This window comes from Podarcis tiliguerta (assembly GCF_965153285.1).
Source record: "Podarcis tiliguerta genome assembly, chromosome: 16".
Lineage (NCBI taxonomy): Eukaryota > Metazoa > Chordata > Lepidosauria > Squamata > Lacertidae > Podarcis > Podarcis tiliguerta.
Genome location: NC_139549.1, coordinates 20158635 through 20183200, shown reverse-complemented (window position 1 = coordinate 20183200; position 24566 = coordinate 20158635). Strand labels below are relative to the sequence as shown.

At 47.4% G+C, this 24566-nt stretch overlaps 1 protein-coding gene across 3 annotated transcripts in view; it reads left to right on the top strand.

Annotated features, from left to right (window-relative positions):
- Window positions 1-19035: 19035 nt before the first annotated feature.
- FBXW8 (F-box and WD repeat domain containing 8) overlaps window positions 19036-24566 on the top strand; it is a 61645-nt gene continuing 56114 nt past the window's right edge. Inside the window, exons 1-2 of one of the 3 annotated variants that reach the window (XM_083417464.1) lie at window positions 19036-19480; window positions 24019-24123. In XM_083417464.1, coding sequence (XP_083273590.1) covers window positions 19124-19480; window positions 24019-24123 — 462 coding nt within the window. In that variant the 5' untranslated portion in view covers window positions 19036-19123. The remainder of the gene's footprint in view (window positions 19481-24018; window positions 24124-24566) is intronic. The other 2 variants (XM_083417462.1, XM_083417463.1) reach the window with 2 other exon arrangements.

The window sequence follows — 24566 nt, the reverse complement described above, 5'->3', positions numbered from 1 at the left end:
AACTTCAAAATCAGAGATGAAAGAGTCCCAGCGACACAGAGAGGGTGCATCCTGCGTGGCATCATGCTCAGAGTAGACCCACTGAAATTCGTGGAGGTGGCTAGCCATACCTGCAAGATCGCCTAACCCAGGTTCGCTCTCCAGCTGTTTTTGGACTACATCTCCCATCATCCCTAGCTAGTGGGACCAGTGGTCAGGGATGATGGGAATTGTAGTCCAAAAACAGTTAGAGACCCAAGTTTTTGCACCTCTGGCCTAACCAGATCTATGCCTTCCCGACCACTTCAATTGACAGAACTGGCTCTGTTACAGGTGCCACATGTGCTGTTTTAGCTGTGACCTTCAAAGCGAACACAAGCTGCCCATCAACTGAAACAAAGCGAGACAGAGACGGATTGCAAAGATGCAGTAATAAGTCCGAGGCGGAAGAAATGATATAAATTAACACAGCTGGTGAGGTGGGGTGGGCGGGCGGGCTCTGGGCTGCACGAGCTGTCTAGTTAATTATCCCACCATACGGTTTCATTCGCATCTGTGCCCCAGCCTTGGAACTTCACCCAGAAGAGTTTGGACGGCTTGGATCTCTCACCGTACAGCCGCAAAGAGACGGTACAATCTTTTCTGGCTCGGACCCCCCTCCCAAGCACCTTCAGCACCTACAAAAGTGGCCTGAATTGTTCCTGAAAACAGCCTCCCTCCTATATGGAGGTGGTGGGATCCTTGCAAGGCAGTTCAATAAACGAGAATGCTGCCATGTAGTTTTATCCCCCTCTTCGTTACTTGGTGCCTTCTTGCTATCGTGGACTACAACTCCCATTAGCCCCTGCCAGCACAGCTAATGGTCAGGGATGATGGGAGTTGTAGTCCACAGCAGCGGAAGGACATGGCCTTGGCTATCCCTAATCAAAACAGCCATTGTTCCCTGACTCAGAGGTAGCACCTGACTTAACTAAGCTCCCTCCCATCGCTATAGCACACGACAGCAGCTAAGGGGTCTAACACAGACATTCCCAAATGGTCCATGGGGAGGGTCGGGGGAAGTGGAACATTTGGGAACCGCTGGTCCAAAACGTCACGGAAAGGAATGGAGCCAGCCATTAGACCCCTTAACTCAAGCGCTCCACTGCCCCCATCGCCCGCTTTCCAAGATAGAGTGCCATTGAGCTTGAAGGCTCAGTGATCTTCTCTCATCCCATCTGTGAACGAAGCTGCATATGAGACAATCTAACTTCTCTTAAAGGCTGAAATCCCGGTTGAAGGTGGCCAGTGGTGGTGTACAGTGGTAGCTCGGGTTACAGATGCTTCAGGTTACAGGCACTTAAGGTTGCAGACTTGGTTAACCCAGAAATAGTACTTTGGTTTAAGAACTTTGCTTCAGGATGAGAACAGAAACCGTGCGGCGGCGGCGGCGGGAGGCCCCATTAGCTAAAGTGGTACCTCAGGTTAAGAACAGTTTCAGGTTAAGAACGGACCTCCAGAACAAATTAAGTTCTTAACCCAAGGTACCACTGTACTAGTTATGAGTGTTGGACTAGGACATGAGTAGGCAAACTGAGGCCTGGGGGCCAGATCCGGCCCAATCACCTTCTAAATCCAGCCCACAGACGGTCCAGGAATCAGTGTGTTTTTACATGAGTAGAATGCGTCCTTTTATTTAAAATGCATCTCTGGGTTATTTGTGGGGCATAGGAATTCGTTCATGTTTTTTTCCAAAATATAGTCCGGCCCCTCACAAGGTCTGAGGGACAGTGGACCGGCCCCCTGCTGAAAAAGTCTGCTGACCTCTGGACTAGGACCTGGAAGATCAGGGTTCGAATCACTGCTCAGCCACGAAGCTTGCTGGGTGGCCTCGGATCAGTCGCTGCCTCTCAGCCTAACCCACCTCACAGGGTTGTTGTGAGTTGTAAAATGGGATGGAGGAGAACTGTATATGCCACTTGGTGCTCCTTGGAGGAAAAGTAGGATATAAATGCAGCAAATAAAGAACAAAACAATAAATTTCGTTCACAGAACTTGAGTGTTTATCTGTTCTGTACTTGCTTTTTCTTCCTCAGTCAAAATCCACCCACTGCGCTGTTTGCCCTACGTTCCCTCCCCTTCCTTCACAGAGGAATCACAAATCTCCCATGTAATGCACATTATCTAGCCCCAAGTCCCTGGCCAGATCCAAGTTTTACAGTATCAAACTCCTGCTTGCAGCAAAAATAACCTGGAGAGCTCTGCGGGCAGCAAATCAATTTTCTAGGTTAATTATGTACTGCCTGAAGACTTTCCCCTTTAATTTATTTTTACTTAACAAAATTTATACGCCACTTGATTGCAATAAAACCTTGTTGGTCACTCCCCGAAATCAAGTTCAGGTGAAAGAAATATTCCTGAATTTCTGAACCAGTTGGAAATCCTGAAATGTTTTCATCGTTATAGCTGGAAGCATGAAATCAGCCTCTAATGTTCAGGCCCTGTTTTAGGAAGAGAGGAAACCGCCATCTTGAGTCAGACCACTGGCCCATCATCTATGCCAGCTTTCCCCAACTTGGTCTCTCCAGGTGTTTTGGACTACAACTCCCATCATCCCTGGTCATTTAGTATAAGAACATAGTAAGACCCTGCATAGGATCAGTCTAATGCAGAGCTTTCCGACACACTTTTTAAAACATGCATCATTTTGTGATGCAGTAATTCAGTTTTACTAGCAAACCAGAGGTTAAACTTTTCTCTGATAATAATTTTTATTAGTTTTCAATTGCAATCCAATAGTAGCGTCATTATAATAATACCAATTTATAATACAATTATTAATACTAGTAATTCAAATATCAAATTATATAATTTCGTGCTAGAATTGATGGCTTGATTAGTTGTTTTATTTCTGTGTTCCAAAATCTTATTAATTTCCATTACATTCCAGTCATAATAATACGGTGGTACCTCGGGTTAAGTACTTAATTTGTTCCGGAGGTCCGTTCTTAACCTGAAACTGTACTTAACCTGAAGCACCACTTTAGCTAATGGGGCCTCCCGCTGCCGCCGTGCCGCTGGAGCACAATTTCTGTTCTCATCCTGAAGCAAAGTTCTTAACCCGAGGTACTATTTCTGGGTTAGCGGAGTCTGTAACCTGAAGCGTACGTAACCCGAGGTACCACTGTAATCCTTTATATAACAACTGCAATATTAATAACTTCTGTCCGTGTTGACACATTAAATGATTTATAAAACCACAAGTGAGGAACTCAAACTATATCCTCGTTCTCCCTGTGTGTGGCAATTATTCTGTCCATGTTGTTTCTTCCTGTGCTTGTAAGATGTTATGTCTTTCTTTCCCCTGGTTGTTGCTGTTATCCATCATGCCTTGGGCAAATCTCATATTTGTTGTTTCAAAAATTTATCCATTGCTCTGTTTAAGCTCCATTTAACTAGAGGTTAAACTAACCCCTTTGAGCGTTCGTGCGACACACTGCAGGTGTGTAACTAAAGTGTCGCGACGCACAGTTTGGAAAGCTCTAGTCTAATGGTCCATCTAATCCTGCATCTTGTTCTCAGGGTGGCCAAGCAGATGCCCGTTTGAAACCTGCAAGCAGGATCCAAGCATAAGAGCTCTCTCCCCTCCTGTGGTTTCAAGCAACTGGCATTCAGAAGCATTGCTGCTTCCAAACATGGAGGCAGAGCATAGGGCAGAGGTCAGCAAACTTACTGCGCCTCGGGCCAGTGTCTCCAGCTCCGATCGCACGGCGGGCTGGAGGGTGGGGGAGCGCGTGCCCATATGCATGCACACACGGTATTTCCGGCGCACTTCCGGGTCGGAGGAGCACCAGAAATAGTTTGTGCACATGTGCACGGGCCTCCTCCGACCCAGACGTGCGCCAGAAATAACACTTGCGCATGCACACAAGCTGTTTCTGGTGCTCCTCCAACCTGGAAGTCGGCAGCTGCGCAGCGCAGCACTGGTAAGAGCGGGTGGTGGCAGCAGGGGTCGCCACGGACCGGATAAATGAGTCCCTCGGGCCTTATCTGGCCTGCGGACTTTAGTTTGGGGACCCCTGGCATAGGGAGTGTGGCCCTTGAGCCCCCCAACTGTTCATCACCTCCACCCTAATTTTTGAGCTGACAGCTTAGAACAGATACTTCTTGGGCCACCTAAAGGGAGCGTTCTGACTCAGTGCAAGAAAGCTTTGTCTGCGTGCGGCGTGTGCAATTATTCCGCATGTTCCAGGACCGATCCCCCAGCGTTCAGGACAAGGTTCTGGAACTTACATTAAGTCTAATATACTTAATTAGCTGTAGGGATAAATAAATAATATAGTAATTACAGGACTGATGGCGTGCCACCTGTGTTCCTCGATCCTGCAGGGATCGCGCAGGCAGACAAACACCACACAGTATTTATCACTCCGAGTTGTAACTGCTGCGTGGCGCCCGGGGAATACTTCCAGGAGGAGAAAGCAGCCACGTAACCACCAGCATGTAAGGAAGAAGAGCAACACCATCTTGGAAGAATGCCTTCCAAAATTTACAGCCCATTGACATTGATGCATTTGGTGACTGGCAGGAGGCGCCAGAGATACTGGCGAAGCAGGGATCAGGTGACACAAAGGGCCAATGGGGTTCCACCTGGTCCTATATTACCGTATTTACGTGAATCTAATGCGCCATTGAATCTAATGTACACCTCAACTTTCAAAACCTTGTAACTAAAAAAAAGTATTTGCTAACGCCATCCAATCTAATGTGCACCCTAATTTTCACTACGTTATTTGCCCAAAAAGGTGTGCATTACATTCAAGTAAATATAGTATAAAGCCTAGTCTCTCTGCCAGAGTGTCTCTTCATTTATACACCAATCTCTGATGGGCGGAGTATAAATAATCAAATTATTATCATTCTTATTATTACCTGCCTTGCTTCCCAGCCTGTCTTCCGACAGGTGGCCATGACTAACTTAGCTACAGTGTGTGTTTTCTACATTGGGGAGGGTGGGAGAAATGGCCTTTTCCTACATTCTTTCTCATATAAGCAAAATTTATTCTATTTTATTTATTTCTTACTTAGTAAAAGGTATGTACTGCTTACTCAGCCTCTTAAGCTTACCATGAACAATTTAAAAAACCCCATTCATTTAAACCATATGGATGAAAGCAAAGCATTAAAAACCAGTTGACGTGTTATCCAAAACATAAATAAAATTGGTCGTTTTGAAACAATTATGCATGATGAAATTGCGCGTTAATAATTGCACGTTTACAATCACACGCTAGGATAAAAGGAAGAAGAAAAGGTTTTGGCAGGCACCAAAAACAATACAGCAAAGGCACCTGCTTAATAATGTCAATGGGCAGGGAGTTCCAACGAGCAGGTGCCACCACACCGAAGGAGCTATTTCTTGCAAGGGCAGAAGAAACATTACGTGGCACTTGTAAAAGGCTAACTCTGCAGACAGAAGCGGTCAAACAGGTGAGCATCGTTCCTTCTAAGGCCGCATCTGCACTATGCACTCAAAGCAGTACAATACAACTTTAAACTGTCGTGGTTTTCCCCAAAGGAATCTGGGAAGTGTACAGTGGTGCCTCGGGTTACAAACACCTCGGGTTACAAACACTTTGGGTTACAGACTCTGCTAACCCGGAAGTAGTATCTCGGGTTAAGAACTTTACCTCAGGATGAGAACAGATATTGTGTGCCGGCGGAGCGGCAGCAGCGGGAGGCCCCATTAGCTAAAGTGTTACCTCAGGTTAAGAACGGTTTCAGGTTAAGAACGGACCTCCAGAACGAATTAAGTTCGTAACCAGAGGTACCACTGTAGTTTGTTAAAGGTGCTGCTGAGAGGTGCTAGGATAACACTCTAGTCTCCTCCCAGAGCTGCAATTCCCAGAGTTCCCCAGTAAGAAGAATTAATTGTTAAACCACTCTGGGAATTGTAGCTCTGAGAGCAGAAAGAGGTCTTCTCACAACTCTCAGCACCCTTAGCAAACTGCTAAGAACTGTGAACATCGACCGTCTTGCAAGGAAGCAAGTCTATGCGGCAACATTTTGTTGCAGGGCCCATTTGGTTTGCGCATGTGACAGAACCTCAAAGATACTCATGAAATAATGTTTTTTTAAAAAATGCTTCCTTGGGCAGGCACAGAAGGCTATTAATATAAAGGATCACACAGGTTCCCTCCGGCTCCCCCCAGCCCAATTCTGCTGTCCGGATGAAAGCAGATAACTCTTATGAGAGACTGCTGTGCCTTTTTGGAAAGATTTGGGGGTGCAGAGTTTTATTTCACGCCTTTATTCATTTAGGTTTGACGTCATTTTATGTTAATGACGTCAGTAAATCCATTTCGTCTTGTCTCATTTGCCTTATTTCAATACTCGTTAAGAAGAGAACATATATTACTTTTTAAAGAGGTGTGATGCAAAGAAAAATGGGGGCGTTTTGCTGATGTGGTAGGTGGATTGGAAGCTGCCTAATCATTCATTATGTGAAAGGCTGGACTGGATGAATCCCAAACTGGAATTAAGATTGCCAGAAGAAATATCAGCGACCTCAGATATGCAGATGACACAACTTTGATGACAGAAAGTGAGGAGGAATTCAATAACCTCTTAATGAGAGTGAAAGAGAAGAGTGCAAAATATGGTCTGAAGCTCAACATCAAAAAAACTAAGATCTTGGCCACTGGTCCCATCACCTGCTGGCAAATAGAAGGGGAAGAAATGGAGGCAGTGAGAGGTTTTACTTTCTTGGGCTCCATGATCACTGCAGATGGTGACAGCAGTCATGAAACTAAAAGACGCCTGCTACTTGGGAGAAAAGCGATGACAAACCTAGGCAGCCTCTTAAAAAGCAGAAACATCACCTTGCTGACAAAGGTCCGTATAGTTAAAGCTATGTTTTTCCCAGTAGTGATGTATGGAAGTGAAAGCTGGACCGTTAAGAAGGCTGATCGCCAAAGAATTGATGCTTTTGAATTATGGTGCTGGAGGAGACTCTTGAGAGTCCCATGGAATGCAAGAAGATCAAACGTATCCATTCTGAAGGAAATCAGCCCTGAGTGTTCACTGAAAGGACAGATCCTGAAGCTGAGACTCCAATACTTTGGCCACCTCATGAGAAGAGAAGACTCCCTGGAAAAGACCCTGATGTTGGGAAAGATGGCGGGCACAAGGAGAAGGGGACGACAGAGGACGAGATGGTTGGACAGTGTTCTCGAAGCTACCAGCATGAGTTTGACCAAACTGTGGGAGGCAATGGAAGACAGGAATGCCTGGCGTGCTCTGGTCCATGGAGTCGGACACGACTGAACGACTAAGCAACAACAAATACAGAGCCTCAGTCCACCTAGCTCAGTATTGCCTACCCCAGCTGGCAGCGGCTCTCCAGGGTTTCAGATAGGATTCTCTGCCAGCCCTACCTGGAGATGCTGGGGATCGAACCAAGGACTTTCTGCATGCAAAGCAGATGCCGTTCCACTGAGCTACCACCCCTGAAGTGGACCCGGGCTAACTCAGCCTGAGGTTACCTCGGAGGACATTCACACTGCCAACCTTTTTGCTTCCGATAGTCTTTGACGACTAGGTGCAAATACATAACAAACGTGATTCTGCTGCCTTGACACTGCAGTGCCCTTATCGTTCCCTGCACCTCACCCTGGCAAAAGCAACAGACTCGTTAACTCCTTTAACGTGCCGCAAATTAATTGAAGCGTGCACTTTGGGAAAAGTCTGCTTAATGAGATGCGGTCCATTCTTTGCTGCCATGATGCCTTTTGACAAGGAAGGCATGATGGAGATCCTGTGTTGTGGCCTTTGTCCCCAGAGAACTTTCCTATTCCTGATCATGCATCGTACCCCCCAAAAAAGGGAGAGCAGGGGGAGATGCTTGGATCAAGGTGGATCCAAGAGAGAGACAGAAAGAGCTGGAAAAGGTTCAAAACCACCATCCAAGCAGGCATTTAGGAGGAGGAATGATCTGATAAGAGGATGGCATGCCTTCTGCCCAGCGATATCCCCAGGCACTTCCGCACAGCACAGGCAGCTTAGCCTTCAATAGCTTTGGGGGTTAGTACACTAAAAGGTAAAGGTCAAGGACCCCTGGACAGTTAGGTCCAGTCAAAGGTGACTATGGGGTTGCAGTGCTCATCTTGCTTTCAGGCTGATGGAGCCAGTGTTTGTCCACAGACAGCTTTCCAGGTCATGTGGCCAGCATGACTAAACCTCTGGTGCAACGGGACACCGTGATGGAAACCAGAGCGCACGGAAATGCCGTTTACCATCCCGCCACAGCGGTACCTATTTATCTACTTGTGCTGGTGTGCTTTTGAACTGCTAGGTGGGCAGGAGCTGGGACAGAGCAACGGGAGCTCACCCAGGTGTGTGGATTTTAACTGCTGATCTTCTGATCGGCAAGCCCAAGAGGCTCAGTGATTGAGACCACAGTGCCACCCGCATCCCTAACATGAATTGGCCTTGAGTCAGGTCACTTAGACCACTGAGCCAGGAACTATCAGCTCTGAACGGCAGCAGCTCTCCTCGATCTCAGGACAGACAGAGCAGCTCTTTCAGGGTTTTGCTGCCCAAGATCTTTTCTCACACATTTTTATTCATCAATCCATGACATCGCAGTGTCATACAGTACACAATGACATGAAAGGATGTTAGCATAACCATAACAACACAGGGCCCGGCAATCTGCTACATGCTAGCAGGAAAAATTCGCAAGCACACAGAATACATCCCTTTCAGCCTTGACCATCAGGGACTGCTTTCGCCAGGGAAGTTGATGCCTCAGTAACGAATCAAACCAAAACAATTTTTTGGGAAAGTGGAAATTGTATTACACCTCAGTGATGGGCCACGTAACGCAAAAAGGATCGCACTTGTCTGCAAATTTGTCCCTCCTGCTTTCAAACCTTATTAGTATTTGCTTTTCAGTTTTTCAGCTAGGCAAGAGACCAGATTTACAATGAGAACTGCGTGGAGTCCTTATAGCAATTGGCTACCGCTAACCGGACCGTAGCTATCAAGCAGAAGATTAGGACTTTGTACAATAAGCCACTTGTGTTTTGCAGAAATATCGAGAGAAGGGCTAAACCAGGGCCAGGATAGGTAATCTGGTTAACAATGTTTGTGGTCTACTGAAACACACCGAGGTCTTTTTTAAAACTGGAAATGAAAGAGAAAGAAGTCAGGACCTCCTGCGTGCAAACCACTTGGTCTATGCACTGGTGATGGGCATATCTCTCGATTGCAGTTTATCTAATTCTTCCAATCTGAATTTTCACTCTCCCATTTTTCTGCATCAGTTTTCCCATTTCCCACATCAGGTTTTTTCCCACGAATATTCATCAGCATTTTGGTGCAAATTTCTCCTTATGTACACATGTTTTGTGTACAATACTGATTCAAAGGCACACTTTTTGCAAGCAATTCCCCCCAAATACAAGGTATCTTTGTACAGTATATCAGTTTCACTAATGTATGCATTTTCAGGCACACTTTCCCATAACACATGCATATTTTTTCTGGACTCTGTTGGGTTGGAGACATGCACCCCCAAATTCAGAGGTGTGGATTTCAAAGGACGGCTGCTTTTCATTTGGTGTTTTCCTTCTGGAAGTGTAAATGATGTGAGCCAAAACCAAATTCACACAACACATCTACCACTGAGCAAAATCTCTACCACCAATTCAAACAGGACATCCACGTGGGCACCCTTTTAGAAAACTACTAAAGTTGTCTTCCTGCTCATACAGAGAGGAACAGGCTTTGGAATGCTGGAGACTTAAATTGGGCTTGATGCAAGAATGCCCATGACCTGCCTTTATTTTTCTTACTGCAAAGGACTCTGATCTTCCTCAGTTCAACCGTGCTGGCAGCGAGGGAGGTTAGTATTTAACCTTCCCCACCCCATCTAATTTAACCTCCCCCAAACAAAAACATACCCAACTCTCTAAATTGGTATCCTCAAAGCAAAAAAAGGGAGATGCATTCTTCCACCCTGAAAATATTTTCCCCTCCACTCTCCACCGTTCTGGACCAGGACTAATTGTAGCTTCGAGGGGAGTGGGCAATTTAGATTGGGGGGAGAGATACGAGAGGAGAGGGGTGAACACCCACCCTCTCCTAATGCTGCTGCTCTAATAAAAAGGGAACCAAAAACCCCTTCCTAGGCACTTTAAAGTGGAAAAAATCCTCTATGGAAATCCAATTGTCAATTTCCTGCTTTAAATCAGTTTCTGCCCTCGTATCAAGAAGAAAGAGGGTTTTATTTATTTTTATTGACAAGATTTCTTATCCGCCCTTCACCATAAGGTCCCAGGGCAGGTGGCAACAGTACAGCACAGAGTTATAAAAGCAGATCGAACTATTGCAGAACAAAGAATACTGCTTCAAAGGGAAGGGAAGAGTGCAGAACTTCAGCCCAAGAGGTAGGTCCTGCAAAACACAATACCTCACCTGAAAAAATGCCCAGGGTAAAGAGGCTGTGCCTTTCAGCATTTACCAGAGAAATCCCTGCCTCCATCCAGCAAGGGTTTCCAGTTTAGAGTAAGGCGTTCAAACTGTTACACTCAGGATGCTGATCTGTTATTGGTTTGTATTTCCTAAGGTTTTGTGTTTTCTTAAAAAAAATACATGGTTGGCAGTCTTTGGGTGAAATTCGAACCCCAATCAATTCAAGCAGAGCATTGTCGAGTTTTGATGGAATTAGCATTTAGGCACATCAGAAGGTGCCTTACACACCAGCTCAGATTTCTTGCCAACTCTCTTTTAAGATCTCATGCAAGAGGGCCTTCCTATCACTTGATCCACAATCCTCTTTGAGGAGGTTTTCCCAGACTGTTTCCATGTGAGACTCAGTTGCATCCCAGTAAAGCCCTGCTCTGCTGTTGTTGGGGGGCCTGGGGCGACAAACCCATTTCCCCAAAAGATCGGACTTTCTGCGGTAAAGAAAGTGAAGGGGAAATGGACCAGAAGGCACTGGATAACTCTTGCTCTGTTGCCACTAACCTCTAACCTTCCCACAAACAAATCAGAGTGACTGTTCAATAAGTACGACATTTGATCACCCCACAAACATAATAAGCCTGCTGGAGCAAGAAACATCTTCAAACTGCTTCCGAAAAGTGCAGATAGCAGGAGCATCTGCCACATCCCAACCACGATGCTGCTCTATGGAAAAGGGGCAGCCACGGAGAAGGCCCTGCTATGAATTACTGCAAAGTGGAGGTGTTTCTGAGATCATTGGGGCTTGCACGAGACATTCTCCCACAGACCTACTGGACAAATAAGGCAGAAGGCGGTCTCTCAATTAACCTGGTCCCGAGCTGTTTTCTGTGCTGCTGTTTTTAACTGCATTTCATTATATATCGCCTTGAGACGTGGGTGTGGAAGGTGATGAATGAACCAATCAATAGAAAAATAAGGATGAGTGCTCGGTAAGCAGGTCAGCTGGAAGTATCCTAAATAGAGATACTATTTAGGGATCTTCTGCAGGCAAGAGTCTTTCCCTGTCCTACTTGGGACAGCTTCATATTCCTGTGTTGCTGTGGGGGGCTGGACTAGATGATAGGGTCCCTGACAACTTTATGATTCTACGATTCTACTTGGAGATGTCAGGGATTGAACCCAGGACCTTCAGCATGCAAATGATGCACTCTGCCAATAAGCTACGGTGTGTCTGTCTCTGCAACTTTCGCAATTGTGCACCCCTTTCGCTCCCTTAGGCATGCATGTGTCTTAGCTCACAAGGCTTGGCGCTGGCTGCCAACAGACACACCTGCCTGGGAGAGCTTGGGTCCTGCATCCGCCTCTCACCCAAGCTTCCTCCCACTTGGCCGGCCGAGCCAACTGGGAATTTGCACATTAAATGGGACAGCCGCTGGCAGGCAGGGTGGCTGGAACAGGTCCCTGGCTTAGGGTCAGAAGCTTCCAGCTACGCCAACTACTGACAGCAAACCCTCACTTCTCTATCCTGGAGCTGCCACACTCGCCGCACCCACCTTGGTCAGTTGCCGCTGGCACCTTAGGAAGTTACTCTATATGTGATCAGGCCATTGGTGTATTGAGCTTAGCATGGTCTGCAAGCTTAGCATGGTCTGCACTGACCGGCAGCAGCTCTCCAAGGTTTCAGGCGAGGGATCTCTCCCAGCCCTACGTGGAGATGCCGGGGATTGAACTCAGGACCTTTGGCACACTAAGCATGCACTCTACCCACTGAGCTACGGTCCTCCTCCCCGGTTCTGTCTTAAAGATCCCACCTGTTATCTTTAAGGGCAGGAAGCAGAGGCGAGAAAGCAGATCTCGCAAAAGGTATCTTGTCACTGGTGATGCTCTGTGTCCAACATCTCTCTTCGAAGGCAATCTACCCATGTCTCGTCTGTAAGCCACATCAGCTCTGGTGAAGTTTACAGGAAAGGTTTGGACACTGCGCACATGCAACATGGAAAAGGGGATCAGACCACCAGACTGGCTGGTCCTCTTTGCCACAGTAAAAGCCACAAGCAAGACATGAATGCATGCCTCCTGCTCCTGTTTCCCAGCCACCCAACAACTGACACTCACAGGTTGAGTGCCACTGAATGTGAAGGCTCCACCTAGGCACTGTGGCCAGCAGCTCTGTGGATGTTTTCCTAAGGCCCTTTTCATTCACTTTCTTAATTGAATCTGCATAGCCGCCCATCAATAAATACTCCTAAAGTAAACATTTTTAAAAAGCCGTTTAAACCAATTGCCCTCTCTGTGCCTCGTGGCAAGGATTTCCACAAACTATTTGTGCATTTTATATTGGAGGGGGAGAAAGGAATTTAATATCAGGTCACATCAATGCAAGCATGCCATGTTATATATGAAACTCATCATCGCCATCTGACTTAACACCTGTCGAGCGCTTCCCAGGGCTCAAAAGGCTTAATGAGCATTTTCTAGCTGTAATCTTTACAACAACCCTACCAGGTAGATCAGTATCATTATTTCCAGGTGGAAACGCTAACTGAAAACCACCTAACATGTTCGATGCAGAGACAATATCCCAGCTAGGAAGCTTCCTCATTTGTAGCTCAGGGAACTACCCCACAAATGAGATGCTACAGCACCCTTCAACCAACCAGAGCAGCGCTGATGGGAGTTGTAGTACAACAACATCTGTCGGATGCCGAACTGGTGAAGCCAGTGCAAAAGAAACATGGCTTTAAATTACCATCAGAAGATGTTTATTGCTACGTTTTCGAAAGGGGGAGAGTCCTGCCAGCTTCTTGAAGACAAAGAGTCCTGTGTGACACCTTCAAAGACTAACAAAACATAGAATCATTAAATGGCCAGCTTCGGTGGGCTAGAATCCCCGTGGACTCTCGTTCAGGAAAGCTTGTGTCACCATTAACTTTGCGAGTCTTCCAGGAGCTACTAGGCTCTCCGATGTGCACTCCTGCCCTGTGCTTGCGCCCTCACTCATTTCATAACATGGGAAGTGGCTCTAGCTGGGGGACCCTACTCCAATAATTCTACAACCATGCCAGGAAAGGTTAGACTTAGAGGAACATAGGACGTTGATTTCAGCCAAGCTGGTTTATCTGGCTCAGTACTGTCTACATGGACCGTCAACAGCTCTCTGGGGTTTCCAACAGGTCTGTCTCCTAGCTCTACCTGGAGTTGCAGGGATTAAACCTGGGTCCTTTGCATGCAAAGCAGATGGCGTGCTACCACTGAGCTATGGCGCTTTTGGCAAAAAAAGAGAAGTTTCTAGTCCTCAATGCTCTGGATAAAGGGCTGAATTAAACATGGGGGGGTTGCCTTACACCAAGTTAGACCATTGTCCACACTGATTGGCAGACGTTTCAGGCACAGAGTCTCTCCCAACCCTACCTGGTGATGCTGGGGATTGAACTTCGGGCCCAAGCAGATGCTCTAACCACTGGGCTGTGGTGCTCTCCGCATAAAAAGTAAAACAAGCTTCCAGACTTCAAGGGTAATGAGCTGAATGAAACAGGAACAGGGGAAGCAGCTGCCTTCTACCCATGGCCCCTCCAGCTCAGTATTGCCGACACGGGCTGGCAGCTGCTTACCACTTGGAAACAGGACCGAGCTCCCCAGATTCCCCCTCCCGCTGCCTGGATCCCCAAAGTCGTCCCCGCCACCACGAGCCTCGCCGGGCCCCTCACCTACCGCCGGTGCCGCTGACTCGCCGGGCCGCCCGTCGAGGCGCCGTCGCTCCGCCGCCCTACACGCGCCCCCGGCGGCTCAGCCAGGCCAAGGCGGCCAGCAGCGCCAGGGACGTGGCCAGGCCGGTGCCGGCGGCGGCGGACGCCCGGCGGCCCCGCGCCGCCTTCCTGGCCGCCGTCCGCGCTTGCAGCTCATCGCCGATGGCCCGCAGGCGCGCCGCCGTGAGCTGCGCCCCGGAGACGCGCGCCCGGCCCGGGCTGCTCTGCGCGCAGAAGCAGGCGGCGGCCGGAGGGCGGCCGGGCAGCGAGGAGGCGCACGACGGGCACATGGTGGCCAGGCCCGGCGCCCCGCCGCCCTCGCCTCCGCCGCCCTCGCCTCCCAGCCCAGCGCCGCTCGCCAGCCCCGAGACGCGCCGCCACGCCAGCCGATGCGCCGCCGCCGCCGAGGCTGCTGCTGCTGCTCTTCCCGCTGCTGCTGTTGAGGCTGCTGCCGCCGCGGCTGTCAGTCTGGCGCGGAGCGTGGCGCGCTCGGGCGTCACATGCTGGCTGAGATCATCCTCCCCGACGGGGCGGCCGCAAGACGGCGGCGAGGGAGAGACGCGGCCGAGGAGGGAGGGAGCGAGCGAGGGAGGCTTAACTCTTTCGGAGCAGCCGTCTCCTCTTCTCTCTCTCTCTCTCTCGGCCATCCTTCTTTTTTTCTTTCTTCCTACTCTCTCTCTCTCTCTCTCTCTCTCTCTCTCTCTCTCTCTCTCAACTATCTCCTTTCCCCTTCCTTTTCTTTCTCTTATCTGTCCTCCTGCTCTTACACCTTCTTTCCACCTTCCTTGTTTTTCTTTCCGTCTCACGGACGTCTGTGTTGCTCCTCTCATTTTTTCCTCCACAGAAGCCAACTTCTAGGGCGCCGAAGTCCCTTCGCCCCGTCAATAAAATATTTAAGGGGCGCCCCCCCCAAAAAAGTGGCACCTTAGAAACCAACTAGGTTTGTTTTGGGTATAAGCTTTCATTTGCATGCACACTTCTTCAGACTTCTTCACACTTCTTCTCAACTCTGTGTTGAGTTTACGATAGTAAGTGCCTTGGGACAGAGACCTTCATAGATGATTAACCACTCATGGTGTACACAGTAGTGAGCTACATGGATGAATCTCCCAATCATCCAATCAATGTGGATTGTAATACAGGTGGATCCTGTTGCCTTGCAGATGAAGTTCATACCCCTTATAAACCTCAATTATTGGAGGCAGAAGCTACTATGTTAAATTTATTTTATTTATTAAATTTGTATATCACCATTCATCCGAAGATAACAGGGCAGTTTACAACATATCCCTGGCATCTGCAGGTAGAAATGGCAGAGAGCCTTTGAGATCCTGGTGAGCCGCTGCCAGTCAGCACAGACAATATTAAACTGAATGTGTCCTTGGTCTGCCTTAGAATGAGGCAGCTGCCTCTGTTCCAGTGCAAAGCAGAAATCAGGCTGCTGAAGTTCAGTACCACGGAGAGCTCCCCACGGAGCAAGTTTCAGGGATACTGGAGGAAAATGTTTCCGTTCAGAACTTCAGGGTTCCAGACTAGAGTGTCCTCTGCCTGCATGCTGGAGAGGCACTGCCAGTCAGTGTAGACAGTACTGAGCTAGACAGACCAATGGTCTGATTCAGTATAAGGCAGCTTCCTATCCTCCTATGGGACGAATTGTACAGGGAACATGTTATATGGGAGCCTGGGTTCCTGGCCCAGTGTCTCCTGCTTATTTGGCTCCTGTTCAGATTTAACAAAACACACGCCTACACCATGATTTTTTTGTGTTGCCCTTCATTTCCTTTGATGTGTGAAATGAACCCTCTTCCTGCAAATCCTCCTTTTAATACTGAACCTGAGGTTGCTGTTCTGGTTGCTCCTGATGGGCTTATCACTATGGTTTGGCCTTGAAAGTGTTGCCCAATTAGAGAAAAGAGATTTGACAAGTGAATGTTAATGTTCCTTTAATAGCTGTGGATGGTCTCCCTGAATGGGCAATTCACCTGCTGGGGTGAGAGAGAGGTGAGAACTTGGCAGGTTGTGTGTGGGGGTGGGGGGTGGGAATGACTTTTGCAATGGGGGGGGGGGGGGGAGAGAAAGAGAGAGAGAGAGAGAGAGAGAGAGAGAGAGAGAGGAAAGGAAGAAAAGGGCAGAAAGCCCAGGGGAGAGAGCTGTGAGTTAGTTTAAAAGGTGAAATACATTAGAGGGCAAGGATTAATTATCTCTTGGGATCTGATGCAGAATAGCCATAGGTTATGGATAGCTAACCTATAGCCCTCTAGAGCAGGGGTAGGCAACCCAAGGCCTGTGGGCCAGATGCGGCCCAGTCGCCTTCTCAATCTGGCCCACAGATGGTCCGGGAATTTGCGTGTTTTTACATGAGTAGAATGTGTTAAAGGTAAAGGGACCCCTGACCATTAGGTCCAGTCGCTGACCACTCTGGGGTTGTGGCGCTCATCTCACTTTATTGGCCGAGGGAGCCGGCGTACAACTTCCGGGTCATGTGGCCAGCATGACTAAGCCGCTTCTGGCGAACCAGAGCAGCGCACGGAAACGCCGTTTACCTCCCCACCGTAGTGGTACCTATTTATCTACATGCATTTTGACGTGCTTTCGAACTGCTAGGTTGGCAGGAGCAGGGACCGAGCAATGGGAGCTCACCCCGTCGCGGGGATTCCAACCACCGACCTTGCTTTTATTTAAAATGCATCTCTGGGTTATTTATGGGGCATAGGAATTCGTTCATCCCCCCCCCCAAAAAAAATATAGTCCGGCCCACCACATGGTCTGAGGTTGAAAAAGGTTGCTGACCCCTGGTGATGAACTCCAGCTCACCCTGTCACGGGGATTCGAACCGCCGACCTTCTGATCAGCAAGTCCTAGGCTCTGTGGTTTAACCCACAGCACCACCCGTGTCCCATAGTCAGGGATAATAGAAGACCAGCAACTTCTCGAGGGCTAGAGGTTCCCCATCACCATCTGTACTCAGACCAAGCATTTTCATATAATATGTTATGGTGTTTGCAGCATAGACATGGTTGTCGGATTCTGTATGGAAGTTCTTAAGCAGAGGTTGGACGGCCATTTGTCATGGATGCTTCAGTTGAGATTCCTGCATTGCAGGGGGTTGGACTAGATGACACTCAGGGTCCCTTCCAACTCTACAATTGCAGTGGTAGAGCCTCCTCCTTGCAAGTCGAAGGTCCCAGATCCAATCCATGTTATCTCCAGGCAGGGCTGGGAAAGATTCCCTGCTTGACACTCTGCACAGCCAATGCTATACTGAGCTAGAGGGACCATGATCTGACTCAGGCTCTTTCTGAATCATAAAATGAAAGAAAACAGTAAAAGACACTGCAGGTGTCTCTTTCCTCCAGAGGAAATTAAACCTATGTGTATAGTGTTGTCCACACAACTCAGAAAAAAGTGGGTGCGTATTCCATAATGTTAATCTGGTACTTAATGTACAGTTTCCAGAGTATACACCCAACAAGGAAAATAACAAAGGAAGAGGAAGGAAAAGGGAAATAAGATAAAAACATTTATGGCTGTGTCAGTTGCACCAGATTAGGCTGAGTTGCAATAGGCCATAAATATAATCAGCGGTAAATAATAATGTATAATTTGGTAAGAAAAAGTTATCATATGATAAGAATAAAAAGCTACCTTCGGTAAAGTTTTATTTCATTCCCTGGAGCAGTAGCACCCAAGAGCCACAATAGCCCTCACAATACCTCTCAGTCTTACCAATTAAAACTCTGCCTCACAGTTAAATCCTCCGAACAATAATAGCATTTACCAATTATGCACCACACTTCAAAGCAATTGACTTAATAGGATTATTTCCATTTAGGTTCAACTAAGAGTAGCCCACCAAAGTTAATGGGTATGGCTATCTTAGTCTGATTAATTTCAGTGGGCCTACTTTTAGTAAGGTAATAGATGATAATAATAATAATTTTGGGGTGGGGGGTGGGGAATATTGTTATTTAATTTTATCCATGTAACCAGTGTTATTTTTCTAGAAAATGAGGTGCTGGAACTCATCATGAACGCCTCCCTTGTTCTCCTATAATGGCAAGGTTGCCCACTTGAGAGGAGCGGGAACTCAGTTCCAGTGAGTTCTGGCTAGAAAAAAAAGCCGTGTATGTAACCCAAATAACAAAACGAAACTTTATGAGATGATGATGATGATAATAATAATAATAATAATAATAATAATAATAATAATAATAATAATAATAATAATATACTCCACCCATCCAGCTGGGGAACACTCTGGGCGGCTCCCAACAGATTAAAAACAGAATAAAACATCAAACATTAAAAACTTCCCTAAACAGGGCTACCTTCATAACTAAATAAATAAACGGAACCAAACCAAGACTGGCATGGGATGTTATGTCCACAAGAGGAAAGGATAAGACTGGTTATCCAGATATTTGCGAGGAGACGGGTAAGCGGAGAGCGCCATCATAACAAATGAGAGGTGTGGCGCACCTGACTTGCAAGATATACCCATTATAATGGCAAAGGCAACGACAACAACGCATAGTACTGCAGTGCAACGCTTTAATTATATGGCACAAGCAACAATTCAAAATAAAGCAGAATCATGAATAAGAAATTCGAAGCGGCGTGCCGGCTGCCGGAGTGGCATGAAATACATCGCTGCTGCTGCTTTATTATCTATACGTTTCTGCGCGGGGAGAAGATGCCACAACACAGCGCAGTTTGCAGAGGAATCTCTCCGAACCGGCTCTCCGTGGAACTCGGAGCTGCTCCCGCCCTCTCCGCCGGCGCTGCCTTCGCTGATTGGCCGAGCGCGCTGCTCCCCGACGACGCGGCGGAACCCCGGAGCGGCAGCCTCAGTTTCCACCCGGGCTGCTATCGCCAGCGGACCTAGAAACCGGAAGCGGCCGGGTCCGGTGTCAGCCCCGTCAGAGCCCGGTGTCTCTGTTCGGGTTGCTATGGACGACGGAGCGGCCGAGCTGGAGCTTTTCCGCCGCCGCTGGCGGGCCGAGCTGACGCCGGAGGGCCGCAGGAAGAGCAGCCGAGGGCCGGCGGGTAGAGGCGGCCGGAAAAGGCAGCGCGGCGGGGATGGCGGGGCTCCGGAGCCCGTGCGGGGCTGGGGCTGCTGCGGAGGCGTCGCTCGGTGGGAGGCGGAGGAGGAGCAGCCGCCGCCGCCGCCGCCGCCACCACCACCACCACCGCCTCGCAGGCCGCCCCGCAGCCCCACCGCCCCGGACTGTGATTTGGGAGCTGCCGCCGAAGCTCGAGGAGGAGGAGGAAAGGAGGACCTTTTGGAGCAGCTCATCCTGGACTTGGTACGGGAAGGAACGAGGATAGGATTCAGAGCAGTATTGAGTTTGCTTGGTTTTTTACCACTAGTGGCTACAGGTCAAGGGGGAGCGTTATGCTTCAGTTTAATATAATAATAATAATAATAATAATAATAATAATACAGTAATATATAATTTATACCCCGCCCATCTGGCTGGGTTTCCGCAGCTACTCGGCGGCTTCCAGCAAAATATTAAAATACAGTGGTACCTCGGGTTACATACACGTCAGGTTACATACGCTTCATGTTACAGACTCCACTAACCCTGAAATAGTGCTTCAGGTTAAGAACTTTGCTTCAGGATGAGAATAGAAATTGTGCTCCGGCGGCATGGCAGCAGCAGGAGGCCCCATTAGCTAAAGTGGTGCTTCAGGTTAAGAACAGTTTCAGGTTAAGAACGGACCTTCGGAACAAATTAAGTACTTAACCCGAGGTACCACTCTGCAACAATTCATCAAATATTAAAGGCTTCGCTAAACAGGGCGGCCTTCAGATGTCTTCTAAAAGTCAGATTGTTGTTTATTTCTTTGACATCTGGTGGGAGGGCGTTCCACAGGGCGGGTGCCACTACCAAGAAGGCCCTCTGCCTGGTTCCCTGTAACTTCGCTTCTCGCAGTGAGGGAACCACCAGAAGGTTTTGCATGCAGAGGGTCATAGAATCATAGGGTTTGGAAGGGATCCTGAGGACCATCTAGTCCCGTGGTCCCCAAGGTGGGGCAGTTTTATTTTTAAGGGGGACAATTTGAGAATGAGTTATTAATAAATAGTAATAATGATATTTTTTTATTTATACCCTGCCCTCCCCAGCCAGAACCGGGCTTATGGCAGCTAACACCAATAAAATTGCAATAAAAGAAAAAGAAAAACAGTTAATTAAAATATGGGTTAAAATACGGGTTTAAATAACAGTGAATGACCCTTTAGGCTTCCTCCAGGTGAATAGTTCACTTTTTGAATAATAAGAATTATATGTCACAGGTTTTTAGAGATGCTTAGGTGGGGCAAAAAAAGGTTGGGAACCACTGATCTAGTCCAACCCCTTGCAGCTGTCCCGTCCAGGGATTGAACCTGCAACTTTAACAGTACCACTTTCTAACTAACCCCCGGGCATCTTAGAATGCACCCCACCCCGTCTGATATCCTAGAGAGCGGCTGCCAGCCAATATTGGCAATACTGGGCTAGATGGATGCAACGTACCAACCTGGTATGGTGAATGGCTGTAGATCAGTGGTAGAGCAACTGCCTCTCAGGGGTATCAGTGGTCTGACATGGGATAAGGTAACTTCCTATGTTCCTATAAGTCACCAAAACAAGGTGACAGAGCCCATACCTAGTATGCAAGAGGCCTCGGACATGATCCTGGGAAGGTCTCTGTTCTGCTGCTGCTTGTCAACATGGAGCACCCTTCCCCAGTGTGGTACCCTCTAGAAGTTTTGGACTCCATCGGCCCCAGAATGAGCCAATGGGTGGACCAATGGTCTGGATAAATAGAAGCCTCTAAGAGGGAGGGATGCAGCAATAAAACTGCCAGCGCATTTGCAAAGCTAAGCGGGCTCTGGTATGGTTTCAGATTGGATGGGGTCTGTGTGTTGAGATTCCTGCATTGCAGGGGGTTGGACTAGATGATCCTCAGGGTCCCTTCCAACTTCACAGTTCTATGAGTCTTGTGGGGAAGCATCATAGCTCAGTGGTAGAGCATGTGCATTGCATGCAAAAGGGTCCCTTCCCTGCAGTGTCTTGTCTTAGCCTGTAGAGGCTTTTCTCTTACTGGAGGTGGAAGAAGAAACAAAAACCAGTACAGTGGTACCTCGGGTTAAGTACTTAATTTGTTCCGGAGGTCCGTTCTTAACCCAAAACTGTTCTTAACCTGAAGCATCACTTTAGCTAATGGGGCCTCCTGCTGCCGCAGCACCATCAATTTCTGTTCTCATCCTGAAGCAAAGTTCTTAAACTGAAGCACTATTTCTGGGTTAGCGGAGTCTGTAACCTGAAGTGTATGTAACCCGAGGTACCACTGTACACTGCATAAGTTAAGTACAACTCCCATAACCCCTGACCATTGGCCATGGGCTGGTTTTAGGGCTGATGGGAGTTGTCGTTCAACAACACCTGGAGAGTCATAGGTTCCCCACACCTAGCTTAAGAGAACAATTGTGCGGTTGTGGTAATGGGAGATTCTGCAGCAAGTTGAGGCCCTAGGTAGGAGAGGTGGCTCTTCTGCTTTCCCTGCCTTTGGGTTTTAAAAACAGTATTTTCCTTGCCATTGACTTCAGTGTAAATACTCCAGGTAAATGCTATGCCAGCCCTAGGGCTGTTGTGGTTTTAGGTCCGCAAGGGAACCCTGCTTAGAATCCCATGGATTTGTGTACACACCATCCTCTGCCCAGTCCGTGGAATAGTGTGGCTGCACGCTTCAATTGACACGAGGGGTGTTGTTGCCAATAGTGGAGCAGCCCTTACACTGCTTCTAACTGCCCCTCAGCTGGCCTTGGGCTGACTTTACAGTGTTGTAAAGTACAGTGCGGTGATTGGATTTATGTTACTTAAAGATTTAGGGTTTTTTCCAAGTAAACCAGTGTGCATGTGAAATGACTTACATGAGTGCAATGGACCTCTCCAACGTGTTTTGTGAGTCCCCCCCCCCCCCATTCCTGCAGAGAAGATTTGGAGATGGGTGTGTGTGTAGAGACAGGAAGTTCAATTGCACTCAAAAGTTGATCCACACACACACACACACAACTATTTTGTTGGATGCAACCCTTATATACTGCCCTTCAGCACAGTGCCCATTGCTACGATATGCAACAAGAAATTTAAAACTTCTTCCTGCATCTCTGTCTTGCTTGCTAATCTTAAAAACTTTCAGTTAACACAAAGGTTAGAAGAAGCTTGTTCCTCTCCCTTCTGGTTAATTATGTTGTTTTGTTTTGGTTTTTTTGTTTTAAAAGCACAGATTAAATTTCCAATGGCAGTAAATTAATCCATTTAGTGAACCAGAGCTCCATTAGCGCACTGGTGTGTAAATGTGTGTCTCCAAGGAGTGGATGGCGATGTTTGTCTTTTGGATTCCTGATAAAAGCTACAGCTAGTTTTGCAAGGGGATCTTTTTCTTTTAATGTGCTGTGTATGCTTTTTGATGATGGGTTATTTCGTACTCAAAACAGCCTGTAAAGGTAAAGAAATAATTGTGCATTACTTTAAGGATTTCTTCCCTCAAATTGAAGGAATAGGATGCTTCATCTAACGGCCTTCTCTGAGGCAGGATGTGTGTTTGGTAGAGGCAGCCTAAGATGAGCCATTTTGAGTAGTCATTTTCTTCTGCCTTCCTGGGCTCCCTTTTGAATCAGGTCTAAGGGCCAAAGGAGAGGTGGCCTGTTTCTCTGCACACTTGTCTTTCCATTTCATGTATGGAGCTGAACGATAATTTTGTGCCAGGAGAGTGATCTTGTCTGGATGCTCACTAAATATGGAGCTGAGCAAACTTCGTTCACTCACACACAACCTCTGTCTTCTTAGCATTACCATATTCAGAAATATCAAGTTACAGTATAGGAAAACTGGTGCTATTAACAGTAATCCTTCTAGTTGGTTAATTGGTTCGGCAACTTCCATGCACATGACATGCGATGCAAATTATTTGCCGTGAGAGTTAAATGATAACCAATCAGAGGCAGCTTTGTCAATCCCAGCAGGTATATAAGAGGACGACTAGGCCTGCGGCACTGATAAATGGGTTTGGAACAAATAAGCTTCAAACCTTGTTCAATCCTCAAGTAGAAGGATCGGTAGCAGGGGGCGGAAAAGAGCTGCTTCCAGGCAGAGCTGTTGAGCTAGGGGGACATATAGGATTGTATCCAAATTAGTTCTACTCAGAGTAGAACCATTGAAATGAATGGACCTTTGTCATGTCCATTAACACCAGTGGGTCCATTCTGAGTACTGCTGATATTGGGTACAGATGGTATAAGGCAGCTTGTATACCTGGGGGCACCGCATGCTCTTAGACACCCCTCTGGTGGCTGCTGAGCTTTCTTGCCCCTCCCAATTTTTTCTTTTTTTAATGAGGTTTTTTTTGGCACTGTTTGAGAATTTGCACAATTTTTTTATTAGTGCTTGTTGTTCATGTTGCTGTTGTCTGCTTTTTTTGACTGTTTTGTTTTGGTGTGTGCCTTAGTCGAGGCTAGCTTAGGCCAGTTATTTTCAATAAGTCTGCTCTGATTAGCATTGGTTACAACTCTGTGCATGTAGCTGTGTTTGGGATGGTTGCGGGCTCTGTGCCTTGCCAGTTTTCCTTCTGCAAAATAGGTACTTTCCTGTGCCCACAGCCCCGGGTCCCCAAAAGTTAAGGGCTCCTATTCTACGCCAATTCTTTATAAGATTCTTTATCAGAAGGAAGTCTGTGGGCTCGTACATGCAAAAAAGCAGACCAGCAACTTGTGTCTCTTTCCTGTTTCTTCTAGGATGTGGAATGTTATTTTATTTTTAACTCCTGTCTCCCACTTCTTCTGACTGCTTTTCAGAATGAAATAAACGAAGTTCCCTTCTTTGACGTTCAGCTGCCTTATGAACTGGCGTTAAAAATATTTCAGTTCCTCGGCAGGACGGAACTGGGGAGATGCGCCCAAGTAAGTCTTTGCCAGGTTTGCTGGTGCTTCTCGCTTCCTTTCTGAATGTACTACTTGGAAGTAAACGCCATTGGGATCAGTGGGTTGTGCCGAACTGAGTAGTAATAATGCTCTGTAGTATTATTTATTTATTATTGCAATTTCAAATCTAGTCCTCCATCATGTCTGAACAGAGAGCGGCCACATCTCTCTGTCTTGAAGGGAAGCTGGAGCACTCTGGCAGTAATTAACACTTTCACAGCCCCCATCTCCCAGCCACTGACACCTTGACTGCTTCATGACCACTTCCTGAGCTACTTGCAGCTCCCACGATTGGCTGCGGGGTGGGGGGGAAAAATTTTTGAGACCAAAGGGAACCAGATATTGATGGAAAGAGGTGCTAAGTTACAAAAAGAATTGAGAGGCTAGAGAGAAGAACTTTCAGGAACACCCTTTAGAAAGTG